General features: G+C 39.3%; 1 protein-coding gene across 4 annotated transcripts; it reads right to left on the reverse strand.

Moving 5' to 3' along the window:
* Window positions 1-1,161: 1,161 nt before the first annotated feature.
* Window positions 1,162-17,990, reverse strand: LOC6649454 (la-related protein 1). 4 transcript variants are annotated; one of them, XM_023179775.2, is made up of 7 exons: window positions 17,273-17,980; window positions 15,536-16,446; window positions 6,365-6,722; window positions 6,070-6,137; window positions 4,903-5,999; window positions 2,583-4,828; window positions 1,162-2,519 (listed from the first exon to the last, which is right to left on the reverse strand). In XM_023179775.2, exons 2-7 carry the CDS (start codon window positions 16,328-16,330, stop codon window positions 1,807-1,809), a joined length of 5,277 nt encoding a protein of 1,758 aa, XP_023035543.2. In that variant the 5' UTR covers window positions 16,331-16,446; window positions 17,273-17,980; the 3' UTR covers window positions 1,162-1,806. The 4 variants fall into 4 exon arrangements, with proteins under 4 accessions (XP_023035543.2, XP_046865177.1, XP_046865178.1 ...); XM_047009221.1 differs by lacking the exon at window positions 17,273-17,980 and adding an exon at window positions 16,528-16,594; XM_047009223.1 differs by lacking the exon at window positions 1,162-2,519 and having other exon boundaries at window positions 3,561-3,683; window positions 4,126-4,828; window positions 17,273-17,990.
* Window positions 17,991-19,215: the final 1,225 nt, after the last annotated feature.

Genomic DNA, 19,215 nt, shown 5'->3' on the forward strand with positions numbered 1-19,215 from the left:
GTGTGTGTGTGTGTGTTTGTGATTTCTATATATATGTGTATAATGGTCAATCTTTATATTATGGTAAGCTCAGAAGCATGCGGCTATATGCGAGAGATTTGTGGTGTGTTTAAACGTGTGTGTGTGTGTGTGTTGTAACTGTGTATGTGTGTGTACTTGTGGTTGTGATTATATTAAGGCGACAATTTAAAATCAGGAAAGAATATTTACAGATATCTAATGCCAAAAAAAAAAACACTTTTAATTTAATCCTTCTTATACTCTTTCTTTTCATTACTTTGCACTTTTCAATTGCTTATGTTAAGATGAGGGATTGGAAGGGAGAACCAATTAAACTGATGGATTGGTTAACGCTGGGTATGAAATGGTTTTTTTTTTGGGTGGTGGGGTCTTCTGAGGAATTTCAACTGATCGACAGTATTGGCTACCTGCAGGCGCATCAAATAAAAAAACTTCATTTCGATTTTCATATTGTGATTACGTTTTAGGATCAATCATACGCTTTCTATATGTAGATATAGGATATCGATATAGATATATGTTTATATATAAAGTTATTAATTATCAGTATTAAGCTTAAGTTTGATTTCTCACATATTCTCTTTTGTTTTTCATTATTTAAATATATGTATATTATTTTATTAACTATGCAAAACACATTTCTTATTGATTTTGTATCTTTTTTTTTTCGTTTGCTTAATTCGCTTTCATTTTTTTTTTATAAGTTTTAAACTTTTTTTGGACTTGACATTTTTTGCTTGACTTTTTAGTTTTTTTTTGTTTTGTTTTGTTTTGAAATGTTTTTTGTATCGAATTAAAATAACAATTGCAAAATCTAAATTCAACAGAAAAATAAAACAAGGCGGTTTTTCTTTCTAAATGCTTGGCGGGTTTACAGAGTTTCGAATCAATGTCTGGAGGCGTGAGGATAAAGTGCAAGTGAGGTTTACAATCGTTTGCCTCATGATTACGGATTACTAGTATGTATGTCGGCGTGACTCTTAAAGATTATGCTACATCTGCGGTTTGGCCATCAAAACTAATGAATTAATGAATCGCAGTGGAGCAACGTTGTTGCTCTAAACTAAACTAAGTTTTTTGCGCACAAAATAGTAGAACAATTTAATTTACAATAAGCAAATGAAACGTATGCACGTTGAATAAAGATCATTGGGAATCTTGTTGCTGTTTATATAATTTCCAGTTCAGATAGATTAAGTTAATGTTGTGAAAAAAAACATTAATTATTATCATCATACGCTACAACACAATTGAAGCTGATTTCAGTGGTAATTGTAGTAGGAAATACGAGATAATTGAACAAACAAAAAGTAAATAAGAATAATAATAATAATAATCTAGCTGGCTGGCACTGGTACATAGAAAGAGAACAGTACCCGCTAGTAGCTACTGTTGTTTGTAGGTGAATTTGGTTGTGTGCTAATAACATTGAGCATTTCATATAAGCAACCGTGTTTCGTTTTCTTTTTGTTTTGTTTTCTTTTCTTTTTAATTAGATGTGAGAAACAAACAGAAAAATAATGTATCATAACTACTAAACCAACTACTAAGCAAATTGCAATAAACAAATTTCAAATGTTTTTTTCTTTAAACTTAATTTAGGCTAAACTCTAACGACAACTTTTCCCATATTACGCTTGACTCGAATACTACCAAATAATAAGAAAAATAAACAAAAGAGAGAGAAGGAAGCAAATATTCAAACAAAATGTTTGCTTCCATCTAAGTCGTAAATGAACTTAATAACTAATCGAAAAATTTATGTATATATGTGTGTATGTCGAGTTATTTCTGCGACGATGACGAGGACGATGAGGTCGCCGTTGCTACTGCTGCTGCTGCCGCCGAGGTGGAGGCTCGCACTACATTCGCTTGTGTGCCTGCTGCTGCTGCTGTTGGAACTGTTACTGTTGACTGGGGCTTAGATTTTTGTTGTTGCTGTTGCTGCTGCTGCTGACGCTTGGGACCCAGACCCGAATTGCTACCACCGCGACGTAGTTCATGCTGAGATCCCTGATCTCGATCACGATGATTACGATTCGCAATCTGTGGTTTGTTACCCAAGGAACCACTGCGTATGCGCACAGTGCTGCTACCGAAGGAGCCGGTGCGTCTGCGATTTTGTTGCTGCTGATTATAGCCGCCATAGCCCTGCTGTTGGTGGTGTTGCTGCTGCTGATGTTGTTGCTGCTGCTGTAGCAGACGTCCCACATAGTCACTGCGATTGGTAATGGTTGTATTGAGACGTCGTCCACCAGCTGTGGCCACAGCTGTGCCATCACTCTCCGATACACTACGATGCCGATTAAGCTGTCGTCCTGGATTAAGACTGCCAACACCCTGAAGCATCTCATTGATCTCGGGTTCCACAACACGGAAATCTTCAATAGTCTTGAAACTCTGTAAATATTCGGCCAATTTCGGCTGCACTTCCAACTTCTCTCCATTCTTGTAGTACTTAAGGAAGGCCCAGAACTTTTCGAGACCGTAAAGTTGTCCTAATCGAATGAAATCATTGAAATGTTTAGAGTATAAAAGAAAATATTCAATTGAGTGCTTACCTGTTTCATAGTCGGAAATGGTTTCGTCCTGGAAATCCTGATAGATATTCGGTCTGAACTTCTTCTCCAGGCCATATGAGAAGAAACGGAAAAGGCATTCGAGCCCATAACGGAAGCCATTGCCGGCATCCTCTAGGGCCAGGGTACGGAATTCATTGTACATGCTCTTGTTGAAGTTTTCGCGCAGGAAGAACGACCAAAACCGATATAGAGTGTTCATCTCCTGCGACTGGCCATAGCCCAGGCGACGTCGCTCCTTCAGGCAACGTGAATGATATTTGTGATAAGCCTGCTGGGTGAAGTTATTCTCCTTAAGCAGTGCATGCGATGGATGCTGGAATACTGGCAATGATTGCGGTACCGAAGATCCAAACGATCCATATGAAGAGGTGGTTGGTGAAGTGCCCGCCGACGAGCCCATCGATGTGGTGCGTGGCCGATGCTCGACGGTGTCAAGCAGCCAGCCGACGTGAGCTTCTACCGGAGGATTGGCCGTGTGGCGTAATTTGCGTTTTCTCGGGGTACGTGGATCAATCGAGTGAGAATTGGGTGCGGCATAAAAGCGAGCACGTCTTGATTTTAGTGTGGAGTTTAGTGTCGAATTCAGCGTAGTGTCACCCACAAGAGTTTCATCTGGATCGTGGTATTGATCCACATAGGCAGGCGGCGGTGGAGGAGGTTGTTGTTGTTGTTGTTGCTGTGGACCCAAACGACCACGATTGCCGGCCAACTTCTCGAAATCAGCTTGCGAGATGACATTCACAGTGCGATAATCGGCCGGTGTAGTCCATAGATCTTCCTCGTAATTGGCAAGACCATCGTTGATAATATTCTCCAGATCCTGGGTGATTTTCGTGCGTGAAGTGAAATCGGCAGTGCGATCGTAACCCTCGTGCTTGGGTGCACGCCCCACCTGGGCGACAATCAGCAGCTTGTTGATGTCGCGATCGGCAAACTCATAATCGGATTCGTCATCGTCGGAGAAATTTTCGGTGAAGTTATTAATGCGTCCAGTGGCAGGTATGGGATCCATCAGTTCCTCGTCAAATTGAAAATCTAGTTCTTCCTTTTCGGCATGGCACTGAGCGGATGGCGCAGCAGCTGTTTTGGAGGAGGAGGATTTGGAGTTGGTGGAGTAAGCAGCGTTGGCAGATGGTTTTTTGTTGTTGTTGTTGTTGTTGATGGTGGTGGTGGTGGTGTTGGTTGTGGTGGTGTTGGTGACAGCGGTGTTTGTGGTTGTTGTGGAGGAAGCATTGTTGGTGGATGTAGTGGAAGTGGCGACGGACACAGCAGTGGATAACGTGGATGAGGTGGCATTGGAGGATGTGGCGTTGGATGTAGACGAGGAGGACGAGGACGAGGTGGTTTTTGCGGTGGATTTGACAATTTTGACATTTTTGTTATTGTTATTATTATTGTTGTTGTTGTTGTTGAGCGTTTGTGAAAGCGGTTGTTGTTGTTGTTGTGTTGACGTGGACGTGTTGTTGTTGGTAGATTTAGTAGCATTTTCTTTTAAAGCATTTGTTTTCGAGCGTCTCTTTACCTCTTTCCACATGCCCTCCGGCTCCGCCACCAAAGCAACTGCCCCCGAACCAGCCTTAGATGATGTTCCACCCCTCTTGTCCGGCGTCGACGACGACTGCGGCTTCACACTCTCTGCCAGTCCACTCAAATGTCCGGCCAGCTCAGCAGCCCCACCTTCAACATGTTGCGTGAGGGCGCTGATAGCGTTCACCGAATTAAGTGAGGCAATTGTTGTCCGCTGTTGTTTCTCCTGCAGCATCTTGGGCACAAGATTCTGCGAATTGCGCGGCACTGGCGGTGGCGGTATGCTAGTCAATGGCTGGGTTGCCATCACTGATGTCAGTATGGCTGGTGTCACCACCTCTGGTTCCACTGGTTCAACCGTCACCGGTGCCCCCGACTCTTCTGATCCAGGTTCAGAGTCGGTTTGCTGCTGGGTTGAAGTCTGTTCTCCACCCGCTGGCAGCGATTGCTCCTTCAAGTCGGGCACATCGCTTATGGGCCAAATGGTTGGAGTAGTTTTGGTCCGTACCTTGTAACCCTCTAGTAGCTCCAATTTGTCCGAGTCTTTAATGGCACTGACAATCAAAGCAACATCTGTGGTCAAGGCTAGGACGCGATGGAACGAGGCTATTAAAGTGACCGGTATAAAGCCTTCTGGATCCATTTTGCGGCGCAAAAAGAAATCACCGGTAAGATTTTCGGCGCTGAAATAGTATTCACTGTGGAAAAGTGGGGTAGGTAGGAGACGTGTTAGTTGGATAGAAAACTAAACTATTTAAGCAGATGCACTTACACTTGTTTCTTAATGGCCTCTTTGACACTGTTGGCGTCCATTTCAATGTAGGCAGCCGGCACATTGCCAAAGTAGTGAGTGCCCATAAGGACATAAGAGGATTGCGATGAATCGGCGCCAGCTGCATCCGCTGGCAAAAAGTTAGCATAGTCGGCCGAAGCTAGCAAATGGCGTGGTATGCGATTAGTCGGACGACCTGGTCCCTGTCTTGAGAATCCACCCCGGCCTTGCCGACCGCCCCTGTATGGCGTGCGGAACCGACGCGGTGCCCTCCCGCTGGCAGCTGCCCCGGCACCACCTGTTGACCCTGGGCCCGAGCGCTGCTCATCGTTGGCGACGGCGCTGCCGCTGCTACGCCAGGAATCCACGCGCTCGGATGGAGCAGACGTGCGTGAGACGTACGAATGCCGACCACCCCCGCCGTGTGGGCGTGTTGACTCCGTTGAGGTTGATGTTGCTGCTGCAGTTGAAGATACTGCTGCTGACTCTCCACCGCGTGCTGCTGTAGGCGCTCCACGCTCGTGATAGGCACGCGGCGGACGCCGTTGTTCGGCTGGATCGTCGCTGAAACGTCGATTTGGCCGACCGCCAATTGGCTTGGGACGGCTAGATTTTGCCAGATCGATTTGCAGCGGACGCCACTTGTGCTTGGGTATCTTCTTATTGATGGCAGGGCCGGCAATGGAGCCAGCAACTGGTGCAATTGTGTTGCTGCCAGTGCTTGGTTCGATGATAGCTTCTCGTTGAACTTTGGCGACATCTTGCCTGGTGCTTGTGCTGGTTGCTTCTGTTGCGGTAGTGGCGGCTGCTGCTGCTGCTGCTGTTGATGATGATGTTGCTACTGTGGCAGCTGTTGCTTGGCTTTGGCTGCTGCTAGTGGCGGTGGTTGTGGTAGTGACTTTAGACTCTGTGGCAATTTGACTTGGAGTAACAATGGCTGCTGAGGGCTGGTTGGCTACGTTTGCTGTTGCGGCTACTTTGGCTGTTTGTTTCTTAACTGATGCGTTGCGTTTGGGTTCGTTGCTGGGGGCTTTGCCACTGCCAGAAACTCCTCCAATTAGTGTTGGCCAATCACCAACGTTGCTAAAATCGCTGGCCTAAAAAATTATAGACAAGGATTTATAGAGATGGAGATCAAAGAAGAAAAGCAGAGCAGAGACGACTTACCTTCTGATTGACCTTCTTTTTGTCCTTTACAACAGATCTGGCAAAAGCATCTGCTTTGCTGGCATCAACTACAAATGAAAAAAAAAGAAGAAGAGAACAGAAAAATAAAACAACGTGTTTTTTTAAAAATAAAGAATTAGGCCGCAGCAGCACAGCTCGAATGAGACGCAATTGCGCTGAGAGAGACTGTGAATCAGCGTAGAGAGAAGAGCGTGCACCTACAGTAAACACTCGATTCGACAACGGTTCACGAAAAATTCTAAATAAAAATGTTTTACTAAAAGGGTGTTCTCACCAGTTGTTGTTGTTGTTGTTGCTGCTGCTGTTGTTTCAGATTTCTTTATTGTTGCGGGTGGTGCTGCTGTCAATGTGGTTGTCGTTGTTGCTGTTGTTGTTGCTGCTGTTGTTGCCGTCTGTGTGGGTGTTGTTGTTGCTGCTGCAGCTCCCTCTCTTTGTGTCTTTTTATTGCTGCTCTGTTGCTGCTGTGCGCCTTGATTACTATTATTATTAGTATTGTTGCTACTGATGATAGTCTGTTGCTTGGATTGCTGCTGCTGCTGCTGCTGTGGCTTTGGCTGCAAAACACGTTTATCCAATGGTGAGGTTCCTGTCTTTGGACTGCCTCCCGTCTGTTTAGTTGCTGTTGCTGATATCTGCAAGACCAAAACCAAAATTGGATTGGGTGTTTTAGAAAAATTTTCCACAACACATGTATGTAGGGGCATGGGGGAGAATGCGTTGTTCTTTTCTTGAAGGAGGAAAATCAATTTAACTTCGTTAAAAACAACTCTCAACTTCACCCAATCACGTGGCGGTTGCGGCTACTCTACGCGCAGTTTGCTCACAATGTTGCTCCTACAATACCATGTACACATATATTGTATGGGAGTGTCCCTAACCCAGTTTCGATTCACAATTGTTTCATTTTTTGGATAATATATATATTCACTTGACAGATAATTGTCGGGGTCACTGTGGAAAATTACCTTAGTTTATATGCCAATTTTTGGGCTAACTAAGTTGCGGCACTGCGTCGTATCTTATCGCAAAATAAATACGTTGTTTGCTTCGCTTTTACTATATTTAACACAATCTTGTTTAAACAAATGTCTTTCAATAATCAAGTATTTTTGTGTTATTTTTTTGTTTTTTGTAAGTATCTGGGGGAACGTTTGCGTCTGTTCTCTTAAACTGCTCGATGAGTTCTGTGCGCGACAAGCAAAACAAAGCCAATGATGACTACAGCTTGGACGACTCGGGTGCCTCCATTTGGACGCCGCAGCCGCTGCCGCTGCCATGGCCTGCCTGTGCATGCGTTGACTACGTGAGCAAAAACGGCAAGATACACACACACACACACACACATGCACACAGAAACAAAACAAAGTAAATGTGATTCAAAACAAAAATAAAAAGAAAAACAACAACAATTGCCATTGCGCCGGTTATTCAATGCGTGAGGGAGAGAGAGAGAGAGAACAGATAGCCGGCGCGCAGGGCACCCTGTATCCAATAGATACAGGTTTTACTCTATAAGAGGGCGTGTGTGTGTGTGTATGAGAGTGAGGACGTGCGTATTATTTATCGTACGATTTCATTTTCTTTATTTTTTGTTTTTATAAGCATTTTCTTAGCTTTTATGCGTAAATTCCTAAAAAAAAAACATTTAAACAAATGCCCCACATAATCATTTTAAATTCTATTTAAATTAACACTAGTAAATCAATAGCAAATATTTGATAGTTGAATTAGCATCAGTATCCATTTAGTTCATATTGTTTATGTAGTGCTCTCTCATTTCCACCATGCGGCGACGTGTAACACGGTAGGAAAAACAGCAAAACAAACAACATGTGATTTTCGGCACGTAGGCCCAAAAACGAAGCCAAGCCATGTAAAAGTGGTGGAAAAACTCCAAGAGTAAGAGCAGGGGGAGGGGAGAAAAAGAGAGTGTGACAAACAGCATCAGAAAAAGAAAGAGGGAGAAAGATACAGCTCTCTTTGGATTAAAGTGGATCTTGGAAATACTTTACAACTTGACAAACAATGTACACATACACAGAGACATTTCTCTACAATGATAAAGGGTTTTATGATTATGAAATAATGTTTGTAACATGAGGCATAAAACACTTCTTTAACATTCAAACCCATCTATAGCAATAGGAAACTAACTTCATAAGTTTAAAAAATAACCAGCCTATTTAGAATTTCTTCTTCACTAATAATGTATCTATCATATTAAACAAACCATAAAAGAAAGTGTATTCTAAAACGTTGAGAGACTTAATGATCTAAATTTTGGTTCCTACTGCATCTTAAATCTATTGAATAACACTTTCATGCGGCAGATCACGTAAACATAAGTAAATACATACAGTCAGCAAAAAAAGTTTAAGTAAACTGCTTAAATTAATTTTATTTCTATTAGTACCCGTTCCATAATGGGAAAATTATTAAATTATGATTATTTTACATTAGGACATTTATTTATTAACGAATGGAGTGAAAAAGAACCGAGTTCCTTTTTTTATTTTCTTTCTACGCACCAAAAACCAAACCAAATGACGAAAAGCACGCCAAAAAAGTTTAAGTATGTTTCGTCTGTCCCGTTTACCGTTGGGTGTTTCTCGGAAATTGCAACGGTAAACTGCTTTTTTCCTTTACTTTACTTCAAATTCTTGAGTTATTATGCAATGGAATTTCATTTGTGTCAGTTTTGTGTGCGTAAATGGGTCATAATGGGTCGTGGCAAGCAAATACCTTTAGAAACGCGACAAATGATAATAAAACTGTACTTAGAGGGTAAAGGTGTATCCGAAATTGGCAGAGTGATTGGCCGACCACCCACTAGTGTTCAATCAATTCTAAAATCTTATGGGCAAACAGCTAGCCTTGAGGTTCAGCCCAGATCAGGCCGACCTTCAAAATTAAGTGCCAGAGATAAGCGACAAATTCTGAGTACTATAAAGAGTGATCCAAAAAAGTCGGCACCAAAAATACAGGAGGACCTATTTCTCACCTCTGGAGTTAGCGTTCATCCGCAAACTGTGCGAAATGTGCTCCACAAGGAAGGGTACAACGCACGAACTCCTCGTAGGAAGCCGTTAATTTCTGAGGTCAATAAGAAAAAACGACTAGAATTCGCTGAAAAGTATGTAAATGAGCCGGATTCTTTTTGGGACTCTGTTATTTGGAGTGATGAGTCCAAATTTAACATTTTTGGGTCGGATGGAGCTCAAAAAGTGTGGCGAAAGCCAAATACTGCTTTACAGCTGAAAAATTTGACTCCAACTGTGAAGCATGGCGGCGGAAATGTCATGGTTTGGGGATGTGTCGCCACGAGTGGTGCTGGAAAATTAGTATTTATAGATACTAAAATGGACAAACATCATTATCTAGGAATTTTGAAGGCCAATCTCAAGGAGAGCGCGACTCAGCTCCATTTAAGTGAGGGTGCATATTATTTTCAGCAAGATAATGACCCCAAACATACGTCGTATCTTGTAAAGGAATGGTTGCTTTACAATACCAAGCAATTGCACACTCCCCCACAATCACCAGACCTCAATCCTATTGAGCATATCTGGAATTTGTTGGATAAGAGGATACGAAAGCACCAAATATCCTCCAAAGCTACCCTTTCGTCGGTTTTGCGTTCCGAGTGGGAGAAAATTGTCGAAAATGACACCAAACCGTTAGTACGGAGTATGCATCGACGTCTGCTAGCAGTAATTGCTGCAAAAGGAGGCCCAACTAAGTATTAAGATATATTAAGCTACGTTTTTTTAAGTTTACTTAAACTTTTTTGGTTCGATTTTTTTGTTTATTTTTATGAATTTGCTTTTTTTTTTTTGTTCTGTATGTTAAAATGGATTAACCTCAAGACTTTTATGTTGCCAAATATTGAATAAATTATATCTTAGCACATTCATTTTCATTTCATTTCAATTACTTTTGTTTTAGCCCTATTTCATCAAAATTTGTCAAAAAATCTTCTTTTACTTAAACTTTTTTTGCTGACTGTATACTAAACAAAACGTTCTCGTGTCGTAAGCTAAATATTCCTCATTGTGAATCGATGTCCTTCAAACAGACTTAAATTCGTTTTCATAGTTCGATAATTTCAATGTCAATTTGCAATTTGTTTAAATATTTTGTTGAACTTAATGGCGTCAAAGTTGTTTTCTTATCGAGCTTGACATTTCGAGTCCAGCGAAAATCAAGACTGAGCACTTACGTCTTTGATTTTAAAATAATTTCCAAATTGAGTGTGTCATAAAGTTTAAAACAGAGATTAGAGGTACATATGTATATTGTTTGAATTCAAGGTCATATTCAATATAAAAAAATAGCACACATTTATTAATATAGACTTTATATAGACTATTATGATGATGAATTCTAACAAAACCGTATTGCACGATTGTCCGAAGACTACTGAGGCCAGTTGAATGCAAAAATTTTTACAATTTCAAGCACTGAAACGTGCAAAAAGGCCCACATTCTCCCAAACATGATATGGGGAGGAGATAGGGGCTATCTGAGGCCGGGGGGTATTAACTTAGAAGTGTTTCTACGTTTTAGCCAATTGAAATAGAATGCCGGCCGCGAGAAGTCGTTATGTAAACGATAATAACAACTAAACTTGAGCCAGGAGACAACAACAACAACAACAACTACGAGGAGTGGCCGGTCGAGCGGGTTTCGTAAAAGATAGAGATACAAAATGAAAGAGGTACATAGAGAGAAAGAGAGAGAGAGACAGAGACAGAGAGCAACCCGAGTCACTTATCAGTAGAAAGAAAAGAAATCACAAACTAAACAACATTTTCCATACACTATCCTATATTAAATGCATACAACTATACAAATTTTTCGAATTTTAAAAATGGTTTATATGATTTGAAATCATTTGGTCTATCTAGTCGTTTGATCCTTTGCTAACGAACCAAATTGATCATTAGATCAGACAAACATTATAACAAACCTGCTATACCCGATATGTAAAGGCAACAGAAAAAAAGGTCACCACTTGAATGCAAACGAGTTTATGAGTATTTTATTTATTTTACTTATTTTCCTTTTTTTTCCTATTTATAGTCTTTATATTTTATTAGCTACAGTGAAGAAAGAGGAAAGGAGAAGTGTGTGCGTGTGTGTGTGTGTGTTTGTGTGTAGAGCGACGAACTCCATCAATTTGAAGTGGTGGAGGAATCATCGCGGGGGGGTCAAATGTTGTTTTCGTTATGCAGCAATTTTTTTTTACTTAATGCGTTGCTGGGAATCAGGGGCGTAACCCTTATCACAACAAGCACCAGTTGTACAAATATATGGATCTTTATAAGTTATACTATATATTAGAATTTTCAAGGCGAAAACATTCTAAAATAATTAAATACATTCATAGATAGGTGCAAGAAAAAAACTCGATAGAATTCAATTTAGGCTGGTGATTAAGTCGTCAATATACTCTTCCTAGTAAATGTACATTTAATTTTTAGCGTAAGTCTGCAACGCAGAAAATTACGTATTTACCAAAAGAGAAAAAGTGCAATGAAAGTTTATAACGTATATATGTAAATATAAATATACATAATATATGTATATGTATGTTTGGTTGGTTGGTCATTTCTTTTGACCGACAAAATGTCTTTCTTTTCTTTAAAACAAAGAAATCTGCCGGATGGAGAAACCTTCCTTTATCTTTTGGTCAACATAAAGTATTAAACAAAAATTATCTTTTATATTTTTAAATTAACACAACAGATGTTTAATTTCTTAAGGAAATCAACTATTAATCTGTAAGTATTTTAGTAGTTGCCGTTTTTTAAGAGCAGTTTCTTAAAAATCATAATAGATTAATTTTATATATATATTTTTTGGAAGAATTTAATTTATATATAGCCATCAGTTTTAGAACTTGTTTTTTTGTCTGCTTGCATGAGCTATATACAGCTATATTTCATACTAATCCAGAATGTATATATATATACGATCGTCCGATAGTTGTATAAGCTGATTAGAGCTATCAGTAAATTAAAAGCCTCTATGATTCTTGCATAATTATGTTTTTGAAAAACAATAATCGTATTTTATTGATAGTATTGTTTATTAGTCACAGTAAACTGATAACAAAAGGGGACTCAATCTATATAAACAAAGCATTCAATGACAGGTCTTTGATGTTGGTATCGATCACACCTTTAAGTGTTTATCTATTGACCGATATCGGCAAACATTATACACTGGAATTGGTAAACATTGCATTAAATATGACAAAGGCAAGCACATTGAATGCTCCATTATCGCCATATAATTAGAAATTTCTAATTATTTCTAGGTGGGGGGTAATAATGAAATCTTGGGGTCATTTTGTCATAATCAAAGTTCAAATCTAATAATTTTTCTATACGTTTTATAGATTAACTGATCTTAAAAACATTAAGAGATAAATGACTTTGAACTTATTGATAATTTGTGAACGTAATCACAACAAAGGTAGACAAGAAAACCAGGATGCATATTTTAAAGTCCCATATCACTCGTCGAAGAAAGCAAAACGAAAGAAAGAACATACACAAAAGGCAACGAACAAGTAAATAACAAGGGAATATGTGTATGCAAATGGAAAATTTTCCAACTAAATACAAATTTTAATTTTCGTACCCACACAAAGAGGGACGGGTCTCCATATTACATTTCATTTCGGTTTTACATACGTACATATATAGTCTGCCCTTAATAAGCAATGCGGTTTGGTAGTCATCAACCTGTGGCAAGAGAACGCGTCAAAATAGAAACGTGATAGTCGTCGTATTGTTGAAACAATCGACAATTGAACAATAATAAAATGGCAAAAATATTACGAGCGACTCGCTATAAAATGAAAATTAATATGATTAATCTTCAAGTGGTAGGTTAATGCTCGCCGGGTACAAAAATAGAACGTAAATATGCGATTAGTCGTACGAAATATATTGTACTATCTATGCGTGGTCAACATAGGCGCTAGATTCCAGTTTGTTTACGACTAAAAACCTTTCGCCGACCATAAAACAAACAAAGCTCAAGGTAAACTACACTTGGCATGTAATATTTCAAAGACTATCGATCTCATAAAATGTTTCTACATTTCTATATTTTAGTTCTTAGTAAATAGAACGGCTTGTTAGTTAATACAATCTATCAATTTACTATATTATTAGATTAGAGTTTAAACATTAAGCTTTTATATTCTGTTTTGTGTCGATATTTTAATTGCAAAAACATTTTGGAAAGTTGAATACTATCTAAGCTAATATTTCGACTGGTTTAAAATAGTACCCCTAATGCAAATGAACATAGAATTTATAAAGCAAACTAATTCTAAACCTTTTTGTGACGAAAATTTGCCACAAAACAAACATTTACCACAACCACTAAGAGTAAGCAAAAACCGCAGGATAAGAATTAAGAATAAGAATTAGATAGAAGAATTAAAAAGCGAAAATAATTATAATATTATAAGGTGATCAGTCACAAAGATGGAATCATGTCGCATTTTGAATTGAGAACAACACAAAAAGCAATTATTTTGAAGAGTTCTCAGAAATGTGAGATTAAGTGTGTTTACATTATTTGATAATTGTATTGTTATGACTTAATTGAAAGTAATAATATTACTTTCATTGAAATTGTCAAGTTGACGACGTATATTTACTTTCGGTTTCATGATTGTTGTTATTCTTGTTCCCGACCAGAGGCGACAGTGACGATGACGGTGACGTATACGTAATATTTATATGAAACAGGAATAGACCATATACGTATGATGTCGGTATCAAGTTATAACTTCCACGTCTACGGTTTTTTGTGGCTTTTTGTTTGCGTCTGTATGTGTAAACAGAGTATTGTATTGTATTTTGATTTGTATATTTTTTCACTTAATCAGTTCGCAACAGTAGTTCTTTCGTTATTCACCACAAGATTTTATGAGTGTGGTGAGTTTGTAACACGTGCTGCTGCTGCTGTTAGTTTATTTGTATTTTGACGCGTCGATTACACCTGTCTTAGTAATTATTTCAGCCGACGTGTTTCACGTTTATATGTCCATAGATATTTTTCACAATTAGCAGCTGACGCCCAGTTCCGAAGGGGCAACACGTCAACTCGTACTAAAGTGTTGTTAGATCATTGCACTAGGCAGTAGGTCGACACGAACACCTGGCAGAAGCATCTAACGGAAGCCACATTTACCGAACAGAGAATCTTGTTCGCTTCGAACCACAATTGAAACGAAGTCAAGTCTTTTTCAAATGCTTCCTAATTGCCTCATTTGCATATCCATCGATAATTAAGTTAGCTTCATTTCCATTTCGCTCTCCTATTTTATCTTTACTTAACTTGGCCCGAATATGATATATTTTCTGTACTGTACAAAAAACATTACTAAACTCAACTTTTATAGAGGCTTTATAAGTTAAAAAGGGCCTATTACTTTAAGAGAACTTCTTTCCTAATTCAAGCTTAATTACACAAAAATTCTCGGAAAATAAAACAGCTGCTTTAACAGCTGATTTGAAGAAAATCAATTCGAGTCAGTTTACTACAACGAATTCAACAATAGAGTATATTGAAAATTACATATTACTTCGGTTTAATTTCTGGATTTCTTGCAATTGAAAGAAGAGAAGAAAAAAAAGTAAACACTGTGACAAAAGAAAATTAGCCACACCTTGTTCGCTTGCACTGAGTTTTCCTTTTATTTTGTATCGTTTTTTTCTCTATCTCGCTTTTGTTTATCATACTAACTTTGTATTTATGTGTGATGTCAAATTTGTATACTGTATAGCTTTCTGTGTAGTGTGATGATTTCGCTGTTGACCTTGACATTTATTTTTAACTGTCAGAGTCTTTTCTACCAATTCTCTCGCATCAGCAAAAAAAAAAAAAAAAAGACGAACGAACGAGAAAATCCAATTGTAGAACCAAAAACGAAAAACGAAGGCTGAATTAGATAGATACAAATACACAGAGACACAGACAGAGAGAGAGAGAGAGACTGATAGAAGACAGAAATAAATAAAAACGACAACAAATATAATTTGTTTATGTTGTTGCTGCTGTTGTTGTTATTGTCGGCGTTTGATTGCATAATAAACAAAAATGAAAAAAAGTAAAAATCAACAGTTCGTTTCTGCTTTTCCTCTCCTCCTACTTTTCGATGGCTTTTGTTTTGACAAAATGTTTCTTTAGATCTCATATTATGCAATTTTATAGTATCTACAATATAAATCCTGAACTGGCACGACTTTTAAACAAACAGAAAGAATAGGTTAGCACAGGTGTCCTTAAATTATGAGAAACTATTATGTTCCTATTATTTTTATATTCCCTATTGCTCTGGGGGTTTGCCTACCCTTTGACATTCTGCATGACTAATGTCATCATCTAACAGAGTGTGAAAAGTTAAGGGTGAACTCACCTTCCAAGCATTCACTTTTGGTGGTGGAGCTGCTACAAATCTTTTAGTTTGTTGTCCTGCGGCTCCCGCCGTTGCTCCTGCAGCTCCTGGAGCTGTTGCAGCAGCAGACTGAGAGTCCCCATCAGCAGATTTACCCTCGTTGCCGCTGCTAGTTGCTTCCAAACTAGCACTGGGTGAGGTATCCGCTTTACGTTCTTTTTTGGAGGACTTGCCTCCTCCTCCTCCGCCATTGCCATTGCCACCAGCACCAACAGCACCAGCTGCACCGCCAGCCGCTTTACGTGGGCTACCGCCGCGAGGCGCACGAGAACGTCCTTCCTGACCAGATCGTCTGCCGCCCCCTCCACCGCCCACAGATTTCTGACCAGGGCCACTACCTGGTTGCTGTTGCTCACGAGTTGCAGGTTTATCTTTGCGTGCTTTCTTACGGTCACGTCGATGATGCGAAATTACCGGAACGAAATCATTGTTATCATCCAGTTCAGAGGAATTTTCGGCCGTGTTGTCACCACCGGAGGCGGCAGAGCGTTTCTCGCCGGCCAGCGTTTGATTGACAATTGTTGGGGTATCACCAGCGGCTGCAGCCTCAGCGGCAGCGGTTTCCTCACTCCAAGACTTAAGGCTCTTCAAGTTCGGTTGATTCTCCTTATTGTCCACAGCTGCGGAAGCGGCAGCGTCGGCTACCCGTGGCTTTTTGGTGTCCAGATTCTGAACAACATTGGCATATGACGTGGTGGCGGCGCTGCTGCTGGCTGCTGGGCCAGCAGTGGTGGTAGTTTCCTCCTTGCTGGACATGGCGTCAACGAGTCTAGACTCCAGAGTAGGCTTCTGCACTAAGCACTACTCCAGATTGTTGCTGTTTCCCTGAAGCGGCTCCCTAAAGCACGCGACTTTGTTTTGAGTTGGTTTTTCTGAAATAAAAAAACATTAATTTAATTAGTTTATTCTTTAGTTAAATACCCGCACCCGACTCCCATCCACCAACTACGCACATGCACTTTGACCTTTACAAAGGGAGGAGGAGGACACCCACACAAGTTTTGCTGCCTTTGCGGCTTGACTAACAATTTATAAACTGGCCATTTCATTAGAATTCGATCTTAATTCAAGCATAGCCAATTTCACGCTTATACCGGCAACAGTTATAACACCAAATCAACAAATTGCCAACAGTGAAGCACAACAAATTTGAAAGTAATTGTGGATTTATTTAAATATTATGCAGCAATATTCCACCAGCAGCAGTGTCAGTACGAAGTGAGGTTAAACCAAAATGCCAGCCCTGCCCTGCTCCCCCTGCCCCATTACACACGCTCTCACACACTTTAGCAGAAGAAGAACACACAACAATGCCGTTAACAGAGCTCGCAAATGATGCTGTTAAATTTAAAGTGGCTCGCAAATGATGTTTCTACATTAAACGCAATTGCTAGGGAAAACATTACATCCATAAGAATGACTTTTAAAAGGGAATGGGAATTTTTTTGTTGTTTAGAGAAATCAATTCTTGTTGTTGCCAATGTTGCTACTGGTCATTTCTTTTTGGCCATGTTAAAGATTATGCAACATTAGGGCAGGCACATGCATTTGCTGCAGCCCTGAAGTATAACAGCTGATCGTTGCAGCTTCAAATTTCAGGAAAAGAAATAGTCAAAACTGGACCCCCACCCACCCACATTAACACACACACACACATACGCACACATGCAGACTTAAAAATATTATCAAAATACACACCAACAAATTGAAAAGTTGAGTTAACAACACAAACGAACGAACGAAGAGGCTAAAAACAAGAATTTGATACACAAAATGTTTTGTCGTTCACTTCTTGTTATGTTGCCTTATTCACGTTTTCACTACGCACTATTCTTCGAATGTTGTTGTGGTTTGTATTTCGTATTTGCTTTTGACGGTCTGGCGTACTCGTCCCGCACACACCACACTAGCACTGACTCTTTCGCTCTCGCTCACTCGCGCACTGGTTTGGATAGTAGGATAGAACGTTTTGGTTACGATTCTTTTTTTTATACGCGAATCGAATGCAATTGATATGGTCACAAATTGCAATATTATTTCAATTGTTCGTTATTGCCGTGCAGTCAGTGGAGGCTTCTTCTATGTTTTCACAGCACTCTGCAGCATTATATCGCCCGAAAACGAAAATATAATGGTTAGCCAGACATGTGGTTTTACGCCGCGGTCGAAAAGAAGGTTAGCCAGACATGTGGTGTTACTTTTTTTGGTTTTCTTTTGTTCTCTCTCTGTCAATGTGCACAAATAACCGAAATAGTTTAAATAATTAAACGAAAAGCTACAAAAACTGAGCAGTTTTTGTATTATTTTTTCCTCTATTTAATTTGTGTTCCTGTCTAGAAAAAAACGGCGCCGAACCGACCGAAAACTACGGCGACTAAAATTTTTGCCGTAAATTCGTGCCCTCTCGCCGTAAATTTTTGCCCTCTCGCTGTAAATTTTTGAATGCGTCAAAACTATTTGAATATTTAAATTAACTATTAACTATTTAAATATGTATATCCAATCTCTGAAGATTCACTAAACGCAAATGGAAAATCATTAGAATTAATTTTATAAAAAATAAAAAGTAAATAAAAAAAGGGAAAGAAAAATACATCAAAACAACCATTTTCCAGGCATTTTCCTTTTTGATATTAACTTATGTATGTATTTAAATTAAATGTAATAGTTTTTTCCTGTTAAAATTGTTAATTATAATCAATTTACATATAAGTATACATTTACATATATTAGAATATTACAAATATTGTTAAACCAAATTATCATTAATAATTGAAATTTCCATAAAAATCAACTTAGTTTTCATTGATATAAAATACAAAAATGAATTAAAAGTATATACTCACAAATACTCATAATATTTTATGAATATACTATTTACAACTCAGACCAATTGCCACCTCATACACCAGAAAGTGCACTATGCCCACTTCGGCACATAGCTCCTTTTCTACAAATGGCATCTGGCTGACAGCACTTCTTCCATACGCCTCCAGCTTGTCGTTTGAAAGATGCTTGACATTGAAGGTGGTGATGCTGGCATCAATGTCGAACACCTTTTTCAAAATCTTTTCCAATGAAGTACAAAACCCCCATAATAATTGTAGGGTTTTGTAATTTGAACCTTTGCACATCGTCTCTATATCGTCCAGTTGTCTCTTATAAGACTCCCTCTTAAAAAGAGTCGCCAGTATTTCCTCCATACTGGCCGTAGTGAACGGGTCCTTCTCCATGTTGAATTTACTGGCAATGTGTGTCGAATCAAATACGACAGGAGGTAGCTTTCGCCCCAACATTTTCTCTGCGTCCTCCAGAGCCCGCACGTTCATCTTATTCCGGTCCGACACCAGCGCCACAATATTTTTCAGGCTACATGGTGGGACCTGATACATGACCTTAACCAAAGTCATGGCGACCTCTTCCGAATCAGTGAGCTGCAGCAAGAAAAAAAAATTTATTAAAATTAATATTATCTATGTATGCACATATACACATCTTGTCAATTGTACTTACAAATCTCTTTGTCTCCGTCCTAGCGCTTGGGCAGCAGTTAGCAGCGTATACCAGCTTCATGTGGCCCGTGTTCAAATTTGTGAGGAGCACTACAAATATCTGCAAATGTATGTGAGACACAATTGATT

The sequence above is a fragment of the Drosophila willistoni genome, chromosome 3R (assembly GCF_018902025.1).
Source record: "Drosophila willistoni isolate 14030-0811.24 chromosome 3R, UCI_dwil_1.1, whole genome shotgun sequence".
NCBI classification, from domain to species: Eukaryota; Metazoa; Arthropoda; class Insecta; order Diptera; family Drosophilidae; genus Drosophila; species Drosophila willistoni.